This window comes from Anoplopoma fimbria, chromosome 22 (assembly GCF_027596085.1).
Source record: "Anoplopoma fimbria isolate UVic2021 breed Golden Eagle Sablefish chromosome 22, Afim_UVic_2022, whole genome shotgun sequence".
In the NCBI taxonomy this organism is placed as follows: Eukaryota; Metazoa; Chordata; class Actinopteri; order Perciformes; family Anoplopomatidae; genus Anoplopoma; species Anoplopoma fimbria.
Genome location: NC_072470.1, coordinates 2,503,032 through 2,520,490, shown reverse-complemented (window position 1 = coordinate 2,520,490; position 17,459 = coordinate 2,503,032). Strand labels below are relative to the sequence as shown.

The following is a 17,459-nucleotide window of genomic DNA, read 5'->3' as shown; positions in this document are numbered from 1 at the left end:
CCTTTCTGTCACCCCAGGTTTTGCACCACATACAACCCATAGGTGCGATCAGTATCGAACTACCGCCAAATTGCACAGAAGTGATCTCGTGCAGCTGGTCATGGGGCTGAGTTTACCAGATAACAAGTTTATCACGAGTTAAGTCAAGACTGCAGCAAAGAGATTCCTGCTGCTTATATGTTGTGCATCTGCGTTCGCCTTGATTTCTTTATTTTTCAACAAAACATCTACAAGCAACAAAAGTCTGATACATTTCACACAGCCTGAAATCAAATTTGAACGACAGTTTGACGCAATACTGACAAATAACCTTAATTGTGTAGGATATTGCATTGAAACGAAAAGATCATATTTTCTCCATGTTTTATGCTATAACAAACAATGCTTTTGAGAGTGTGCAAATGAATTGAGTCCAGAATCCTGGTTTAAATAAGAGCAAGATTCTGGTCAAGACTGCATTAGGATTGCTACTTACTTGTAATACTTAATATTAGATATTTTTCTTGAGCCTGAGCTTAAGTTTTAGTTACACAGTTTATGGTTTTAAATAATATATCTTATAGCGAAATATACCTCCATAAAAGACCCCTGCGTGGAGATACAAATATACCTAAAGTATCATTAAATGGAAACACTTAAGTAAAGAACAGGTACCTTAAATGTGTACTGAAGTACTAGGGCTTGAGTTTTCAACTTAGTTACATCCCACACTGTTAGCTAACGTATAATTGTAGGTCCTTTTTTAATTATGTGCGGACGGGTTGTTTAACCCAACCCAAATCCAAGTACAAACCAATGAAATTGATGTTTAACCCCGCTCAAATTCGACAGTTAAACCAATCAAATCAAAGTGGGTGGGATTGAATGTTCAACATTGAATCTAGTCCCTTTCCGAATGCTGCAGACAGGTTAACCCAATCCTCTCCAGATTAGCCAAGAGCAAAATTGTATTTCAAAAGCCTGGTTTCAACTAATAGAGGGCAGTCGCTTTGCATGTCTATAACACAATATGTAGAACCCAAAAACTTTGCACTTAAATATCAATATTTACACTTGAATCCATCAACAATACAACTTTATACCCATATATGTTGGTGTACAGCTGAATATTTTGGTTTTGGGGGTTAAGTTAGAGAAAAGCATCTGTTCTGCATTTTAAATGATTGGTTCAAATCAAACAGGTTTTTTATTTTTCAAATCATTCATAGCCAGTTAGATTCAAAACACACAAATGTAAAGGTTTTCAGTGTTTCTGTAAGCTGTATCTTTAAGAAGCTGGTTTACATGATCGCAAAACTGATTTGACGCCCAAAAAAGAGTCATCCATTTAGCTTTTATTTGCTCTTTTGCTGGTGTTTTAGTGTCTCGCTAAAGGACATTTGGAAGTGGATGCTTGTTGTCATGGGGCTTAAGGTCAGCTCTCTCTGGGCGAGTTAGCCAAAATGTCAACGACACCCTGCTGCTCCTTTGATCAAATTAAATGTGAAACATCGGAACAAAAAAGACAAACATCAAAAATACTTAAGGCATCTCGGCCGCTAGTCAGCGAACACACACACTGACGCACATGTAGGAACATACTGTAAACCCAAACTGCAGACATAAACTGCACATGGACATATACATACAAAAGTATTTATTCTGCTAATAAAGAAAATCATCTTTAAAAAATATTCTGGACTTAGAATCACTTTAGCCAGTAAAGTTTCAACCAAACCGACATCTTAGGTATTTTGTTACCTGGTAAAGTCTTGTCTCACATGTTTTTAAGGAATAATCAGACCGGCCCTTAGGAAAAGCATGATGCAAATCCATTCTTACATTATAGAAAGTAAAAACCATTTCCTGCACTGACTTGCTACTATTCTGCAGCCATTCAAGTCTCAAGTAATCTGGAACATATTTGTTAAACTTATTTGGCGGATCCGAGATCAGACCACTTGGGAACCCAGCAATTACTTTAGTAGACAATTTGTCAAATAACAAAATAGTTTTCCCTGCTGCGTTTTCCTCATGTAGAGATCTGTCCTTCCTAGCCCCTCCCACAATGTTTCACTCATCACTTTAGTTTAGAGATAAGAGAAATCCTTTATTAAAGTTGCTGGTCCCGAAACAAGTAACTCCAGACTTTTACAGTTCAGAGTTCATCGTCCTCACTGCTGTCCCAAGACACCAGGCTCGTCGACCTCCGAGGGAGGAGCTTGTGCTCGTGTCAGGACTCATCCCCGACTTCCTGGTTGACCACGTGTTGGTACCCCCGGTTGCTGATTGGCTCCTTGTGCCAACAAATCACGCCGAGGAGGAGGGCAATGAGGAAGAGGAGCAGACAGCCGGACACCGCCAGACTGATGATCACTTCTGGAGACGGATTAAGAAAATGGATGAATGGTGGCACAGTCACATCTCTTTCTATTTAGCAGTCTTATGTTTTTAGTGTTTTGAGTGTGTTTATGTGTGTTCACCTTTATCTCTCCCCTCTGACGGCACTTGACACTCTTTGTCGCGGTCTTCTGAGATAGAGAGCTTTGTAATTCTCACAAAGTCATCGAGGGGGCAGTTAAGACAGCAGCCTGGTAACTGAAGAGGGAACGCCTCCGCTTTGCTGTCATTCCGGTAAAACAACGACACCGAAACAGAGCTGCGTGGACACAGAGAGAATGTAACAGTCTCTCATTGTCTGATGTCACATTTAAAGACGTATTTTTCACTCAGCTTTGCATAATTTATTTTCTTTCTTTCTCTCAACAGCTCCTCAATAGCACATGGAGTCATTGTGTATCAGTAAAATGTTTGAGTGGGTGTCTACAGTATATTCTGGGTTTGTGTTTTACCCGTTGTCGTCCCTGTACAGCTCAAATATTTGACAGGAGGCATACGGCGGCTGTCTTCCGTTGAACACATTCAAGCTGGCCTGCAGAGCGGCGACGGTGGTGTCGTGCTGTGGAACAGATGCACATACATTAAACATTGACATTTGGGAAATGTGCTTACTTGCTTTTTTATTTATTTTTTTCCCCAAGAGTTAGACAAGAAGATTGATACCCCTCTGTCTGTATGCAACAAATGAAGCTGCAGCTAGGAGACGCGTAGCTTAGCTTAGCATCAAGACAGAAACAGGGGAAACAGCTAGCAGGGCTATGGCCAAATGTGAGAAAAAAAACAATCCATCTACTGGTAATTGAAAATGTAATTCTTACCGCTGACAGCATCATCATTTTTAGCCTCTGTTCCGGGCCTGGGACGGCCATCTGGGAAAGATTCTTCACTATTTCACCCAATAGGAGACCTGGAAGAAAAACAGAAGCTCTTAATAGTCCTGTATTTAAAGCATAAGTCTCATGGTGTACATTGTTTTTCTAAAAAAGTTTGAAACCAACAATAATTGTATCTACTAACAAGTATTAAATCCAAATCCTATTATATGTTATCCCTTTGTGCCACTGAACTCCAATATAAAGACATCAATGAGCCACACTGTTGCCCTTGGTAACAGGATCCTTCATCACCATAAACACACACTGTCATGTATTTTGACTCAATCCCACATACACCATCCTGCTGCTGGAAATACTCGCTAGAGCACCAAATGTAGATTCATCCGCTGCTTAAAATAGTCCCCGACAAAAGTAACATTTTAACTGCACACACCTCCCTGCAGCCGGCTCTTTTCTTGCTGTCCGTGGACCCCGAACATGGCCTGTGTTAACAAACAGTATCGTTAAATTACTTTTAGCTACACGATAGCATTGAGATCACCCTGAGACATCAGAAGGCCTAAATTAAACCATAAATATTATTTTACCTGAAATCCAAAGTCTTTGAGCACTCTGAGCTTCTCCATGACATCAGGAGTCACCCATTCAGGAGCCGACATGTTGTGACGGGACTGAATTCACACACAGAAAAAAAAGTGGGAATTAAAGTAGCGTGTAAAAATACACTGGATTAAAAAAAAGGGAAATTCAAAATACGACTAAAAGCTTTAATTAGGTAGTAATTAAGTTGAAGAAATGTCTGTTTTTTCTCATCTTCTGCTTGTGTCTCCCTCCCACATTGTTGCTCATTGTGTGGCTGTACTCAAGTGACCCAGTTGTCCCTGATTTCATACTTATAATTTCCCAATATTGTGTGTGTTTTTGACATTTTGACATGTTGTACATCCCTGAAAATATAAAAAGTGTAAACTCATAGATACAGATGCCATATATAACCAGATAACATCAAAAAAAACTGATTTGAAACAGAAACAAGTGCAGAGTTCTGTTCCTCTAACAGCTCGTTTTCCATGAATGTCCACATGTTCCTCAAAAAACTGATGAGGGCGTTTCAGAGTCACAAGACCGAAACCTCAGAGTCACAAGACCGAAACCTAACACCATGAGATTTGGTCAGCTACGGTCTCGCCTAACGGAACTTTACACACAACTTGCGTGAATTGTGTCTTGAATAACTGGACGCTCTTATTTTGAAATGAAAGCGCAAAAAAAAACAATTAGCTATCGTTCTTCACACTTAAATAGTACCTTGCCACAATGTCTTACCTGAAACGTGTTCAGACTATGCCACAAAAATCTCCCATAAAACTTATTTATGGCCATATTTCGGAATCATTTAAGTGCCTAGTTTTTAATTCAAGATCTCTTAGAACTATATCTTATCACATACTATACAAAACAGACTCAAATATGTTGTTATCGGATGTACAACAAGGAATATCAATACTTTTATATGGTTGTGTGTGTGTGTGTGCGTGTGCGTGTGCGTGTGTGTGTGTGTGTTCTCACCTCACAGAAGAGTGTGTCGTACACACTCCAGACCGTTTCCACATTAGTCTTATTCAGTCCAGTTTTATTCCTCACCAGCTCTATAATGTCCTGCAGAGAGGAGTGCAGTAAAATGACATTAAACAAAACATGTGTAATAGTTAAACTCCTTTTTGACGTCGCCTAACCCCGAAAAAAAATCCCCCGCACCTGGTATGTGTTGGTCATGTTAATAAAGTCCTCGGTGTGCTCTGTTTCATTCATCAGCTGTTTGTAGCGAGGACAGTCAGCCAGAGGGAAAGAGAGAAGCTACAAAAACAAAACAGGGACAAAGACAGAAAGTTCAGACAAAGTGTGTAGAATCATTCACAGCAATGGGGAAATATTTACATTACATACCCTCTCTTCACTTTGTGGCACCGTGTGCACGGGTATCGGCTGCCACATCAAGTCTGGTTTGAAGACCTGCTGACCAGCGGGGGGGTAAAGGCCTGGAGGACAAGACGAGAGGCTGTTAATGCGAGGAAGGGAGAGTACGAGGATCGCTAGGTAGGAAGGAGGTAGGAAGGAGGTAGGAAGGAGGGAGAGCTGATGTTCCGACCTGCGAGGTTGGCCTCGGCGCTCATCAGGGTGCGGTCGTAGTCCGTGCTGCGAACGGAGATCTGCGGATCAAAAACAAAAACTGATAATAAACAGGGCGCCTCCTCTCTGTAAACACCATCACGCTCTAGGAATTCTAGCACCGATGGGAACCCTGTCTAACACCAGCATGTCAACGCCCCCCCTCTCATAAATACTCCTATGAATCATCGTCTGTCTTTGAGCGTTACCTCGTGTCTCTCATAGGATTGGTTCAGGAATCCTTGGTACCGATTCCTCAGAAACTGGCCCAGGTTATAGTGCTGCTTCATCCCCTCCTGAAAAACACACATTGATGACGTCATCCTTTCAGACTTTAACACGGTTTTTGCACAGATAACCACTGTGCAAACATGAATTGGGTTTGTAGTGTACACAACAGCTGAGATATTAATATCACTGATATATGCAAATATTTATTCTCCAACTAAAACCGTCCATTCTACCTGGGACAGCTGTCCAAAGCCCTGCGGCCAGTCGCTCTCTTGGTGCGGGTCGGTGGGGAAGGCTTTGACTGGTGACCGGTCTCCATGCCGAAACAACTGGAGGGGAGACAGAGAGAGAGGAGAAGTTAGGAAACAGGCAACTGACAAACCTCAACAGAAAAAAAGCATTGCTACACAGCAGCTATTGAATATGTTCTCATAGGGTTGGATAACAGCAGAAAAACTGACTTTTTTATATTGGAAGCCTGATAAACACTAAACTAAATACATAAAAAAGGGTATTTTTAAACACTGGAATGAAGATGCACATGATTGAACTGCATGCATGCCGGGGGGAAAATGAGAATGTATTTATCTGATTCTTTTGGTTGCAGACAGGAAGCCACTTGTGCAAGCCACCCAAACTTGAACGATTTCATCATGTGACTTTGGTCTTTGTAAGCCTACTTAAAGAGTAGATATCTTTATAGACTGCTGCAGGAAATAAATAAATAGTAAAAAATCTCATTGGCTTTTTGTCAGGGGAACCAGTTTTCTGCTAACTTCCTGGATGGCCTACAAAAATACGTCATCCCTGCTGCGCTACAATGCAAATGCTTCTCATACGTTACATTTGAAACCACCACGCAGCCGCTCTGAAACAGAATCAAGAGCTTCGTCCTAGTTTGTAAATCTGTGTCGCCGATCAATATCAAATCCACTCAGCTGACAGTGACGAGTGTTTGTCAGAGACTTTAAATGTCATTCACCACTGAAGAATTCTTGAAACATGACGGGCCTGAAAGGGAGCATTTCCCAAAACAAAAGAAGCATTGAGAACACTAATGTTGTCGGGTGTCGCCCGAAAGTGAAACCCGTATCCAGTCAATTAGGTCATGTTTCTGGATGTGGCCAAAACTCTTCCGTCTGCTCAAGTGGAACAGTTTCAAGTTTCAGTATTCTTCAGAGAAATCTGGGTTTCTGGTGCGCTGGTGTGGAAAGCATGCATGACTGCATGATGGATGCATGACAAAAAAAAGTGTGCAAACTCTATTTGAAGGGTGGATTATCCCTTTAGACCTCCTAATCTAATCTGCTCCATGATCCATTAACAGCCATCTTGCAGGCAACTAGACAACTGTTTCCAAGAATGATTGCAATATTAAGAACATGTTACATCAACTCTCTAAATAGAAGTTGCGGCAACAAAATAAAAAACAACTTTCACGTGAGGACATATATGTTGACCTGACCTTTCTCTCCCGGGATTGTATTTTAACACAGTGTCATGCGAGATGCTTGATGTCACGGCTTTAACACGGGAAAACACGTGTGTACGATGCTTTTTCAGTTCTCACATCCATGACAGATTCTGCCTGTCACCTTTAAAAATAAATAAATAGAGGAGTTGGCTGAGGACAGAGAACCTACTCATCCTCAAGATTTAAAAGTGTAATTTCAATTTTACAAAACAATTAAACTGAAGCAAACATTTCATGTTGCTGTACTGGAACTACAACTTTGACATTAGAATATTTTCACCCTGAAGTTGTCACAATGTGCCACACTGTGTACTTTACAGCGAGCCAAGGACTTTACTCCATTATCACCATCCTGCAACCATCTCCATACTTTGCATTGGAAATTAGCAGACAGATAAAAGTCACCGGTCCTCCAGTTACATATGCAAAAAATACACTTGGACGATTTAGTGCTTTTTTTAAACCGGAAATGATACAACATTTAAACCTTAGAATGTAAATATTTGTAATACTTATAGAGCAATACAGAAAGAAAGCCAGATGTTACACTACTATGACAATATGTTCAGATCCTTAGGAGGGAATATGACATAAGTGCAAGGTGCTTGAACATTGTATGATTCACATTTCATTAACACACATTAAGCAAGGAGCGAGACGTTACACTTTTGCTTGTCATTATAAAGACCATTGTTTCTGTGTCTACATTACATTACATTACATTACAGTCATTTAGCAGACGCTTTTATCCAAAGAGACTTACAGGAAGTGTATTCAACATAGGTATTCAAGAGAACTACTAGTCACCAGAAGTCATAAGTGCATCTCCTTTCTTAAACAAGTATCTTAAAGCATAAACCAGAGCAAAAGTATAGTGCAGAGGCAAACTAATACCAATACAATAAGTGCAACAAACTAATAAGAATACAATAAGTGCAACAAACTAATAAGAATACAATAAGTGCAACAAACTAATAAGAATACAATAAGTGCAACAAACTAATAAGAATACAATAAGTGCTAAGAGGAAGTCTCTAAACAATCACTTCTGGGAGTGATGTGTGAACAGGACCAGAGCAGCTGGATCTGCAAGTTTATAATAATAATAATAATAATAATAATAATATAAGTGCTTCCTTAATAGATCTTTACGCACTAAAAGAAAACTGTGGAAGTTTCTACATGACACAAGTTATAGTTAATCCTATGATCAGAACAACATTCTGGGAATGATATGTGAACAGGACCAGAGCAGCTGGATATGCAAGTTTATTATAATAATAATAATAATAATAATAATAAAAAAATATATATATATATATATATATATATATATATATATATATATATATATATTATTATTATCATTGTTGCTGTGTCTAAACAATCACTTCTGGGAGTGATATGTGAACAGGACCAGAGCAGCTGGATCTGCAAGTTTATTATATAATAATAATAATAATAATAATATATATATATATATATATATATATATAAGTGCTTCCTTAATAGATCTTTACCCAATAAAAAAAACTGTGTTAGTTTCTACATGACACAAGTTATAGTCAATCCTATGATCAGAACATATATATATATATATTTATATATATATATGTTTATATTTATAAATATATATCATATATTTATTATAATAATAATAATAATAATAATAATAATATATATATATATATATATATATATATATATATATATATATATATATATATATATAAGTGCTTCCTTAATAGATCTTTACCCAATAAAAGAAAACTGTGTTAGTGTCTACATGACACAAGTTATAGTCAACCCTATGATCAGAACATATATATATATATATATATATATATATATATATATATATATATATATATATAGTATATAGTCAGATCCTATGCTCAGAGCATATATATATATATATATATATATATATATATATATAGCCTTCCTGTCATAAACATGAGATCATGCTGCAGCTCCTGAGCGCAGCTCCTGAGCGTCTCTCCACCGACGACAGACCAGAGCCTCCTCAACACTCAACACTCAACACTCAACACTCAACACTCACCACAGTCACATATTCTAGTCTCCTTTCTGCAGAAGCGTCCGGACACACAGAGACCACCGTCAAAAGCAACAGCCCCGCTGCGGGCCCCATGTTCTCCTTTCTTCTCGGACTGGAGGACTAACGCACTGAGAGCCTCCTTTTCCGGTCCTCTTCCTCACCGGAGGAGGGTCTGCGTCAGAGGAAAACCTCCAGGTTCAGCTGCGTACAGGGGTCGGGCTGAAACACTGTTAACCCACTCACTGCTTTATATACATATATATATATATATATATATATATATATATATATATATATATATATATATATATATATATATATATATATATATATATATATATATAAATGTATGTCTTCTTTTGTATATATATATATAAATGTATGAATATGTATAAATGTATATGTATATAAATGTATGTCTTCTTATATATATATATATATATATATATATATAAATGTATGTCTTCTTTTGTATATATATATATATAAATGTATGTCTTCTTTTATATATATATATAAATGTATGTCTTCTTTTGTATATATATATATATATATAAATGTATGTCTTCTTTTATATATATATATATATATATATATATATATATATATAAATGTATGTCTTCTTTTGTATATATATAAATGTATGTCTTCTTTAATATATATATAAATGTATGTCTTCTTTTGTATATATATATATATAAATGTATGTCTTCTTTTATATATATATACATAAATGTATGTCTTCTTTTATATATATATATATATATAAATGTATGTCTTCTTTTATATATAATATATATATATATATATATATATATAAATGTATGTCTTCTTTTATATATATATATATATAATAAATGTATATATATATATATATATATATGTATGTCTTCTTTTATATATATATATATATATATATATAAATGTATGTCTTCTTTAATATATATAAATGTATATATATATATATATATATATATATATATATATATATATATATATATATATATATATATATATAAATGTATGTCTTCTTTAATATATGTATAAATGTATGTCTTCTTTTATATATATATATAAATGTATGAATATGTATAAATGTATATGTATTATATATATATAAATGTATGTCTTCTTTAATATATATATATATAAATGTATGTCTTCTTTTGTATATGTATATATATATATAAATGTATGTCTTCTTTTGTATATATATATATATAAATGTATGTCTTCTTTTATATATATATAAATGCATGTCTTCTTTAATATATATATATATAAATGTATGTCTTCTTTTATATATATATATATATAAATGTATGTCTTCTTTTATATATATATATATATATATAAATGTATGTCTTCTTTTAAATATATATATATAAATGTATGTCTTCTTTTATATATATATATATATAATATATAAATGTATGTCTTCTTTTAAATATATATATATATATATATATATATATATATATATAAATGTATGTCTTCTTTTATATATATATATATATATAAATGTATGTCTTCTTTTGTATATATATAAATGTATGTCTTCTTTAATATATATATAAATGTATGTCTTCTTTTGTATATATATATAAAAATGTATGTCTTCTTTTATATATATATATAAATGTATGTCTTCTTTTATATATATATATATATATAAATGTATGTCTTCTTTTATATATATATATATATATATATATATATATAAAATGTATGTCTTCTTTTATATATATATATATATATATATATATATGTATGTCTTCTTTTATATATATATATATATATATATATATATATGTATGTCTTTTTATATATATATATATATATATATATATAAATGTATGTCTTCTTTAATATATGTATAAATGTATGTCTTCTTTTATATATATATATAAATGTATGAATATGTATAAATGTATATGTATTATATATATATAAATGTATGTCTTCTTTAATATATATATATATAAATGTATGTCTTCTTTTGTATATATATATATATATATAAATGTATGTCTTCTTTTGTATATATATATATATAAATGTATGTCTTCTTTTATATATATATAAATGCATGTCTTCTTTAATATATATATATATAAATGTATGTCTTCTTTTGTATATATATATATATAAATGTATGTATGTCTTCTTTTATATATATATATATATAAATGTATGTCTTCTTTTAAATATATATATATAAATGTATGTCTTCTTTTATATATATATATATATATATATAAATGTATGTCTTCTTTTAAATATATATATATATATATATATAAATATGTAAAATGTATGTCTTCTTTTAAATATATATATATATAAATGTATGTCTTCTTTTATATATATATATATATATATATATATATAAATGTATGTCTTCTTTTATATATATAAATGTATGTCTTCTTTTGTATATATATATAAATGTATGTCTTCTTTTATATATATATAAATGTATGTCTTCTTTTGTATATATATATAAATGTATGTCTTCTTTTATATATATATATATATATAAATGTATGTCTTCTTTTAAATATATATATATATATATATATATATAATGTATGTCTTCTTTTAAATATATATATATATATATATATATAAATGTATGTCTTCTTTTAAATATATATATATATATATATATATATAAATGTATGTCTTCTTTTGTATATATATAAATGCATGTCTTCTTTAATATATATATATATATATAAATGTATGTCTTCTTTTAAATATATATATATATATATATATAAATGTATGTCTTCTTTTATATATATATAAATGTATGTCTTCTTTTGTATATATATAAATGTATGTCTTTTGTATATATATATATAAATGTATGTCTTCTTTTATATATATATATATATAAATGTATGTCTTCTTTAATATATATATAAATGCATGTCTTCTTTAATAATATATATATATATAAATGTATGTCTTCTTTTAAATATATATATATATATTATTTTTTACTTATTTTTTATTTTTTTTAAATATCAAAAAATTGAACTCAACATGAGCTTTATTATTCCATCATGCCAAACTATTCCTGGAAAAAGATATGGCCTCTATAGTAAACAAACATACAGTATGAGACTGGTTACTCATTTTGAGGGCATGCAGTGTTGGTCTTTTGCCACTAGAGGTCAGTGGTGTACTATTAACAAACAAGTATCCTCTTACACTGTCAGACAAATAGTGTATTTGTATATATATATATATATATATATATATATATATATATATATATATATATATAAATATGTCTTCTTTTATATATATATAAATAAATGTATGTCTTCTTTTGTATATATATATATAAATGTATGAATATGTATAAATGTATATGTATTATATATATATAAATGTATGTCTTCTTTTATATATATATATAAATGTATGTCTTCTTTTGTATATATATATATATATAAATGTATGTCTTCTTTTATATATATATATATATATATATAAATGTATGTCTTCTTTTGTCTTATATATATATATATATATATATATATATATATATATATATATATATATAAATGTATGTCTTCTTTTATATATATATAAATAAATGTATGTCTTCTTTTGTATATATATATATAAATGTATGAATATGTATAAATGTATATGTATTATATATATATAAATGTATGTCTTCTTTTATATATATATATAAATGTATGTCTTCTTTTGTATATATATATATATATATATAAATGTATGTCTTCTTTTATATATATATATATATATATATGTATGTCTTCTTTTATATATATATATATATATATATATATATATATATATATATAATATATGTCTTCTTTTATATATATATAAATAAATGTATGTCTTCTTTTGTATATATATATATAAATGTATGAATATGTATAAATGTATATGTATTATATATATATAAATGTATGTCTTCTTTTATATATATATATAAATGTATGTCTTCTTTATATATATATATATATATATATAAATGTATGTCTTCTTTTATATATATATATAAATGTATGTCTTCTTTTGTATATATATATATATATATATAAATGTATGTCTTCTTTTATATATATATATATATAAATGTATGTCTTCTTTTGTATATATATATATATATATATAAATGTATGTCTTCTTTTATATATATATAAATGTATGTCTTCTTTTGTATATATATATATAAATGTATGAATATGTATAAATGTATATGTATTATATATATATAAATGTATGTCTTATTTTATATATATATATAAATGTATGTCTTCTTTTGTATATATATATATATATATAAATGTATGTCTTCTTTTGTATATATATAAATGTATGTCTTCTTTAATATATATATAAATGTATGTCTTCTTTTGTATATATATATATATAAAATGTATGTCTTCTTTTATATATATATACATAAATGTATGTCTTCTTTTATATATATATATATATAAATGTATGTCTTCTTTTATATATATATATATATATATAAATGTATGTCTTCTTTTATATATATATATATATATATATAAATGTATGTCTTCTTTTATATATATATATATATATATATATATATATGTATGTCTTCTTTATATATATATATATATATATATATATATATATAAATGTATGTCTTCTTTAATATATGTATAAATGTATGTCTTCTTTTATATATATATATAAATGTATGAATATGTATAAATGTATATGTATTATATATATATAAATGTATGTCTTCTTTAATATATATATATATAAATGTATGTCTTCTTTTGTATATATATATATATATATATATAAATGTATGTCTTCTTTTGTATATATATATATAAAATGTATGTCTTCTTTTATATATATATAAATGCATGTCTTCTTTAATATATATATATATATAAATGTATGTCTTCTTTTATATATATATATATATATAAATGTATGTCTTCTTTTATATATATATATATATATATATATATAAATGTATGTCTTCTTTTAAATATATATATAAATGTATGTCTTCTTTTATATATATATATATATAAATGTATGTCTTCTTTTATAATATAATATATATATATATATATATATATAAATGTATGTCTTCTTTTAAATATATATATATAAATGTATGTCTTCTTTTATATATATATATATATATATATATATATATAAATGTATGTCTTCTTTTATATATATAAATATATGTCTTCTTTTGTATATATATATAAATGTATGTCTTCTTTTATATATATAAATGTATGTCTTCTTTTGTATATATATATAAATGTATGTCTTCTTTTATATATATATATATATAAAAATGTATGTCTTCTTTTAAATATATAAATATATGTCTTCTTTTGTATATATATATAAATGTATGTCTTCTTTTATATATATATAAATGTATGTCTTCTTTTGTATATATATATATAAATATAATGTATGTCTTCTTTTATATATATATATATATAAATGTATGTCTTCTTTTAAATATATATATATATATATATATATATAAATGTATGTCTTCTTTTAAATATATATATATATATATATATATAAATGTATGTCTTCTTTTAATATATATATATATATATATAATGTATGTCTTCTTTTATATATATATATAAAATGTATGTCTTCTTTATATATATATATATATATATATAAATGTATGTCTTCTTTTATATATATATATATATATATATATAAATATATGTCTTCTTTTATATATATATAAATGTATGTCTTCTTTTATATATATATATAAATGTATGTCTTCTTTTGTATATATATATATATAAATGTATGTCTTCTTTTATATATATATATATAAATGTATGTCTTCTTTTATATATATATATATATATAAATGTATGTCTTTTTATATATATATAAATATATGTATATTTATATATATATATAAATGTATGTCTTCTTTTATATATATATATATATATATATAAATGTATGTCTTCTTTTATATATATATATATATATATATATAAATGTATGTCTTCTTTTATATATATATATATATATATATATATATGTATGTCTTCTTTAATATATATATAAATGTATGTCTTCTTTTATATATATATATAAATGTATGAATATGTATAAATGTATATGTATTATATATATATAAATGTATGTCTTCTTTTATATATATATATAAAATGTATGTCTTCTTTTGTATATATATATATATATATATAATGTATGTCTTCTTTTATATATATATGTATATATATATATATATATGTATGTCTTATTTTATATATATATAAATGTATGTCTTCTTTTATATATATATATATAAATGTATGTCTTCTTTTATATATATATATATAAATGTATGTCTTCTTTTATATATATATATATATATATAAATGTATGTCTTCTTTTATATATATATATAAATGTATGTCTTCTTTTATATATATATATATATATATAAATGTATGTCTTCTTTTAAATATATATATATATATATATATATATAAATGTATGTCTTCTTTTATATATATATATATATATAAATGTATGTCTTCTTTTGTATATATATAAATAAATGTATGTCTTCTTTATATATATATAAATGTATGTCTTCTTTTGTATATATATATATAAATGTATGTCTTCTTTTATATATATATATAAATGTATGTCTTCTTTTATATATATATATATATAAATGTATGTCTTCTTTTATATATATATATATATATGTATATATATATATATATAAAATGTGTCTTCTTTATATATATATATATATATATAAATGTATGTCTTCTTTTATATATATATATATATATATATATATATATGTCTTCTTTTATATATATATATATATATAAATGTATGTCTTCTTTTATATATATATAAATGTATGTCTTCTTTTATATATATATATAAATGTATGAATATGTATAAATGTATATGTATTATATATATATAAATGTATGTCTTCTTTAATATATATATATATAAAATGTATGTCTTCTTTTGTATATATATATATATATATAAATGTATGTCTTCTTTTGTATATATATATATATAAATGTATGTCTTCTTTTATATATATATAAATGTATGTCTTCTTTTAATATATATATATATAAATGTATGTCTTCTTTTATATATATATATATATAAATGTATGTCTTCTTTTATATATATATATATATATATAAATGTATGTCTTCTTTTAAATATATATATATAAATGTATGTCTTCTTTATATATATATATATATATATAAATGTATGTCTTCTTTTAAATATATATATATATGTATATATATATATAAATGTATGTCTTAATTAAATATATATATATATAAAATGTATGTCTTCTTTTATATATATATATATATATATATATATATATATAAATGTATGTCTTCTTTTATATATATAAATGTATGTCTTCTTTTGTATATATATATAAATGTATGTCTTCTTTTATATATATATAAATGTATGTCTTCTTTTGTATATATATATAAATGTATGTCTTCTTTTATATATATATATATATATAAATGTATGTCTTCTTTTAAATATATATATATATATATATATATAAATGTATGTCTTCTTTTAAATATATATATATATATATATATATATATAATGTATGTCTTCTTTTAAATATATATATATATATATATATATATAAATGTATGTCTTCTTTTGTATATATATAAATGCATGTCTTCTTTAATATATATATATATATATAAATGTATGTCTTCTTTTAAATATATATATATATATATATATAAATGTATGTCTTCTTTTATATATATATAAATGTATGTCTTCTTTTGTATATATATAAATGTATGTCTTTTGTATATATATATATAAATGTATGTCTTCTTTTATATATATATATATATAAATGTATGTCTTCTTTAATATATATATAAATGCATGTCTTCTTTAATATATATATATATATAAATGTATGTCTTCTTTTAAATATATATATATATATTATTTTTTACTTATTTTTTATTTTTTTTAAATATCAAAAAATTGAACTCAACATGAGCTTTATTATTCCATCATGCCAAACTATTCCTGGAAAAAGATATGGCCTCTATAGTAAACAAACATACAGTATGAGACTGGTTACTCATTTTGAGGGCATGCAGTGTTGGTCTTTTGCCACTAGAGGTCAGTGGTGTACTATTAACAAACAAGTATCCTCTTACACTGTCAGACAAATAGTGTATTTGTATATATA

At 27.0% G+C, this 17,459-nt stretch overlaps 1 protein-coding gene across 1 annotated transcript; it reads right to left on the bottom strand.

The window, feature by feature from the left end:
- Positions 1 to 185: 185 nt before the first annotated feature.
- acp2 (acid phosphatase 2, lysosomal) lies at positions 186 to 9,322 on the bottom strand. The gene is made up of 13 exons (XM_054623802.1): positions 9,155 to 9,322; positions 5,849 to 5,944; positions 5,594 to 5,680; positions 5,365 to 5,425; positions 5,163 to 5,254; positions 4,974 to 5,072; positions 4,785 to 4,874; positions 3,803 to 3,886; positions 3,649 to 3,697; positions 3,198 to 3,286; positions 2,832 to 2,938; positions 2,463 to 2,638; positions 186 to 2,358 (listed from the first exon to the last, which is right to left on the bottom strand). The coding sequence occupies exons 1-13, from the start codon at positions 9,242 to 9,244 to the stop codon at positions 2,213 to 2,215; spliced, it is 1,266 nt and encodes a 421-aa protein (XP_054479777.1). The 5' UTR covers positions 9,245 to 9,322; the 3' UTR covers positions 186 to 2,212.
- Between the last annotated feature and the right edge of the window lie 8,137 nt (positions 9,323 to 17,459).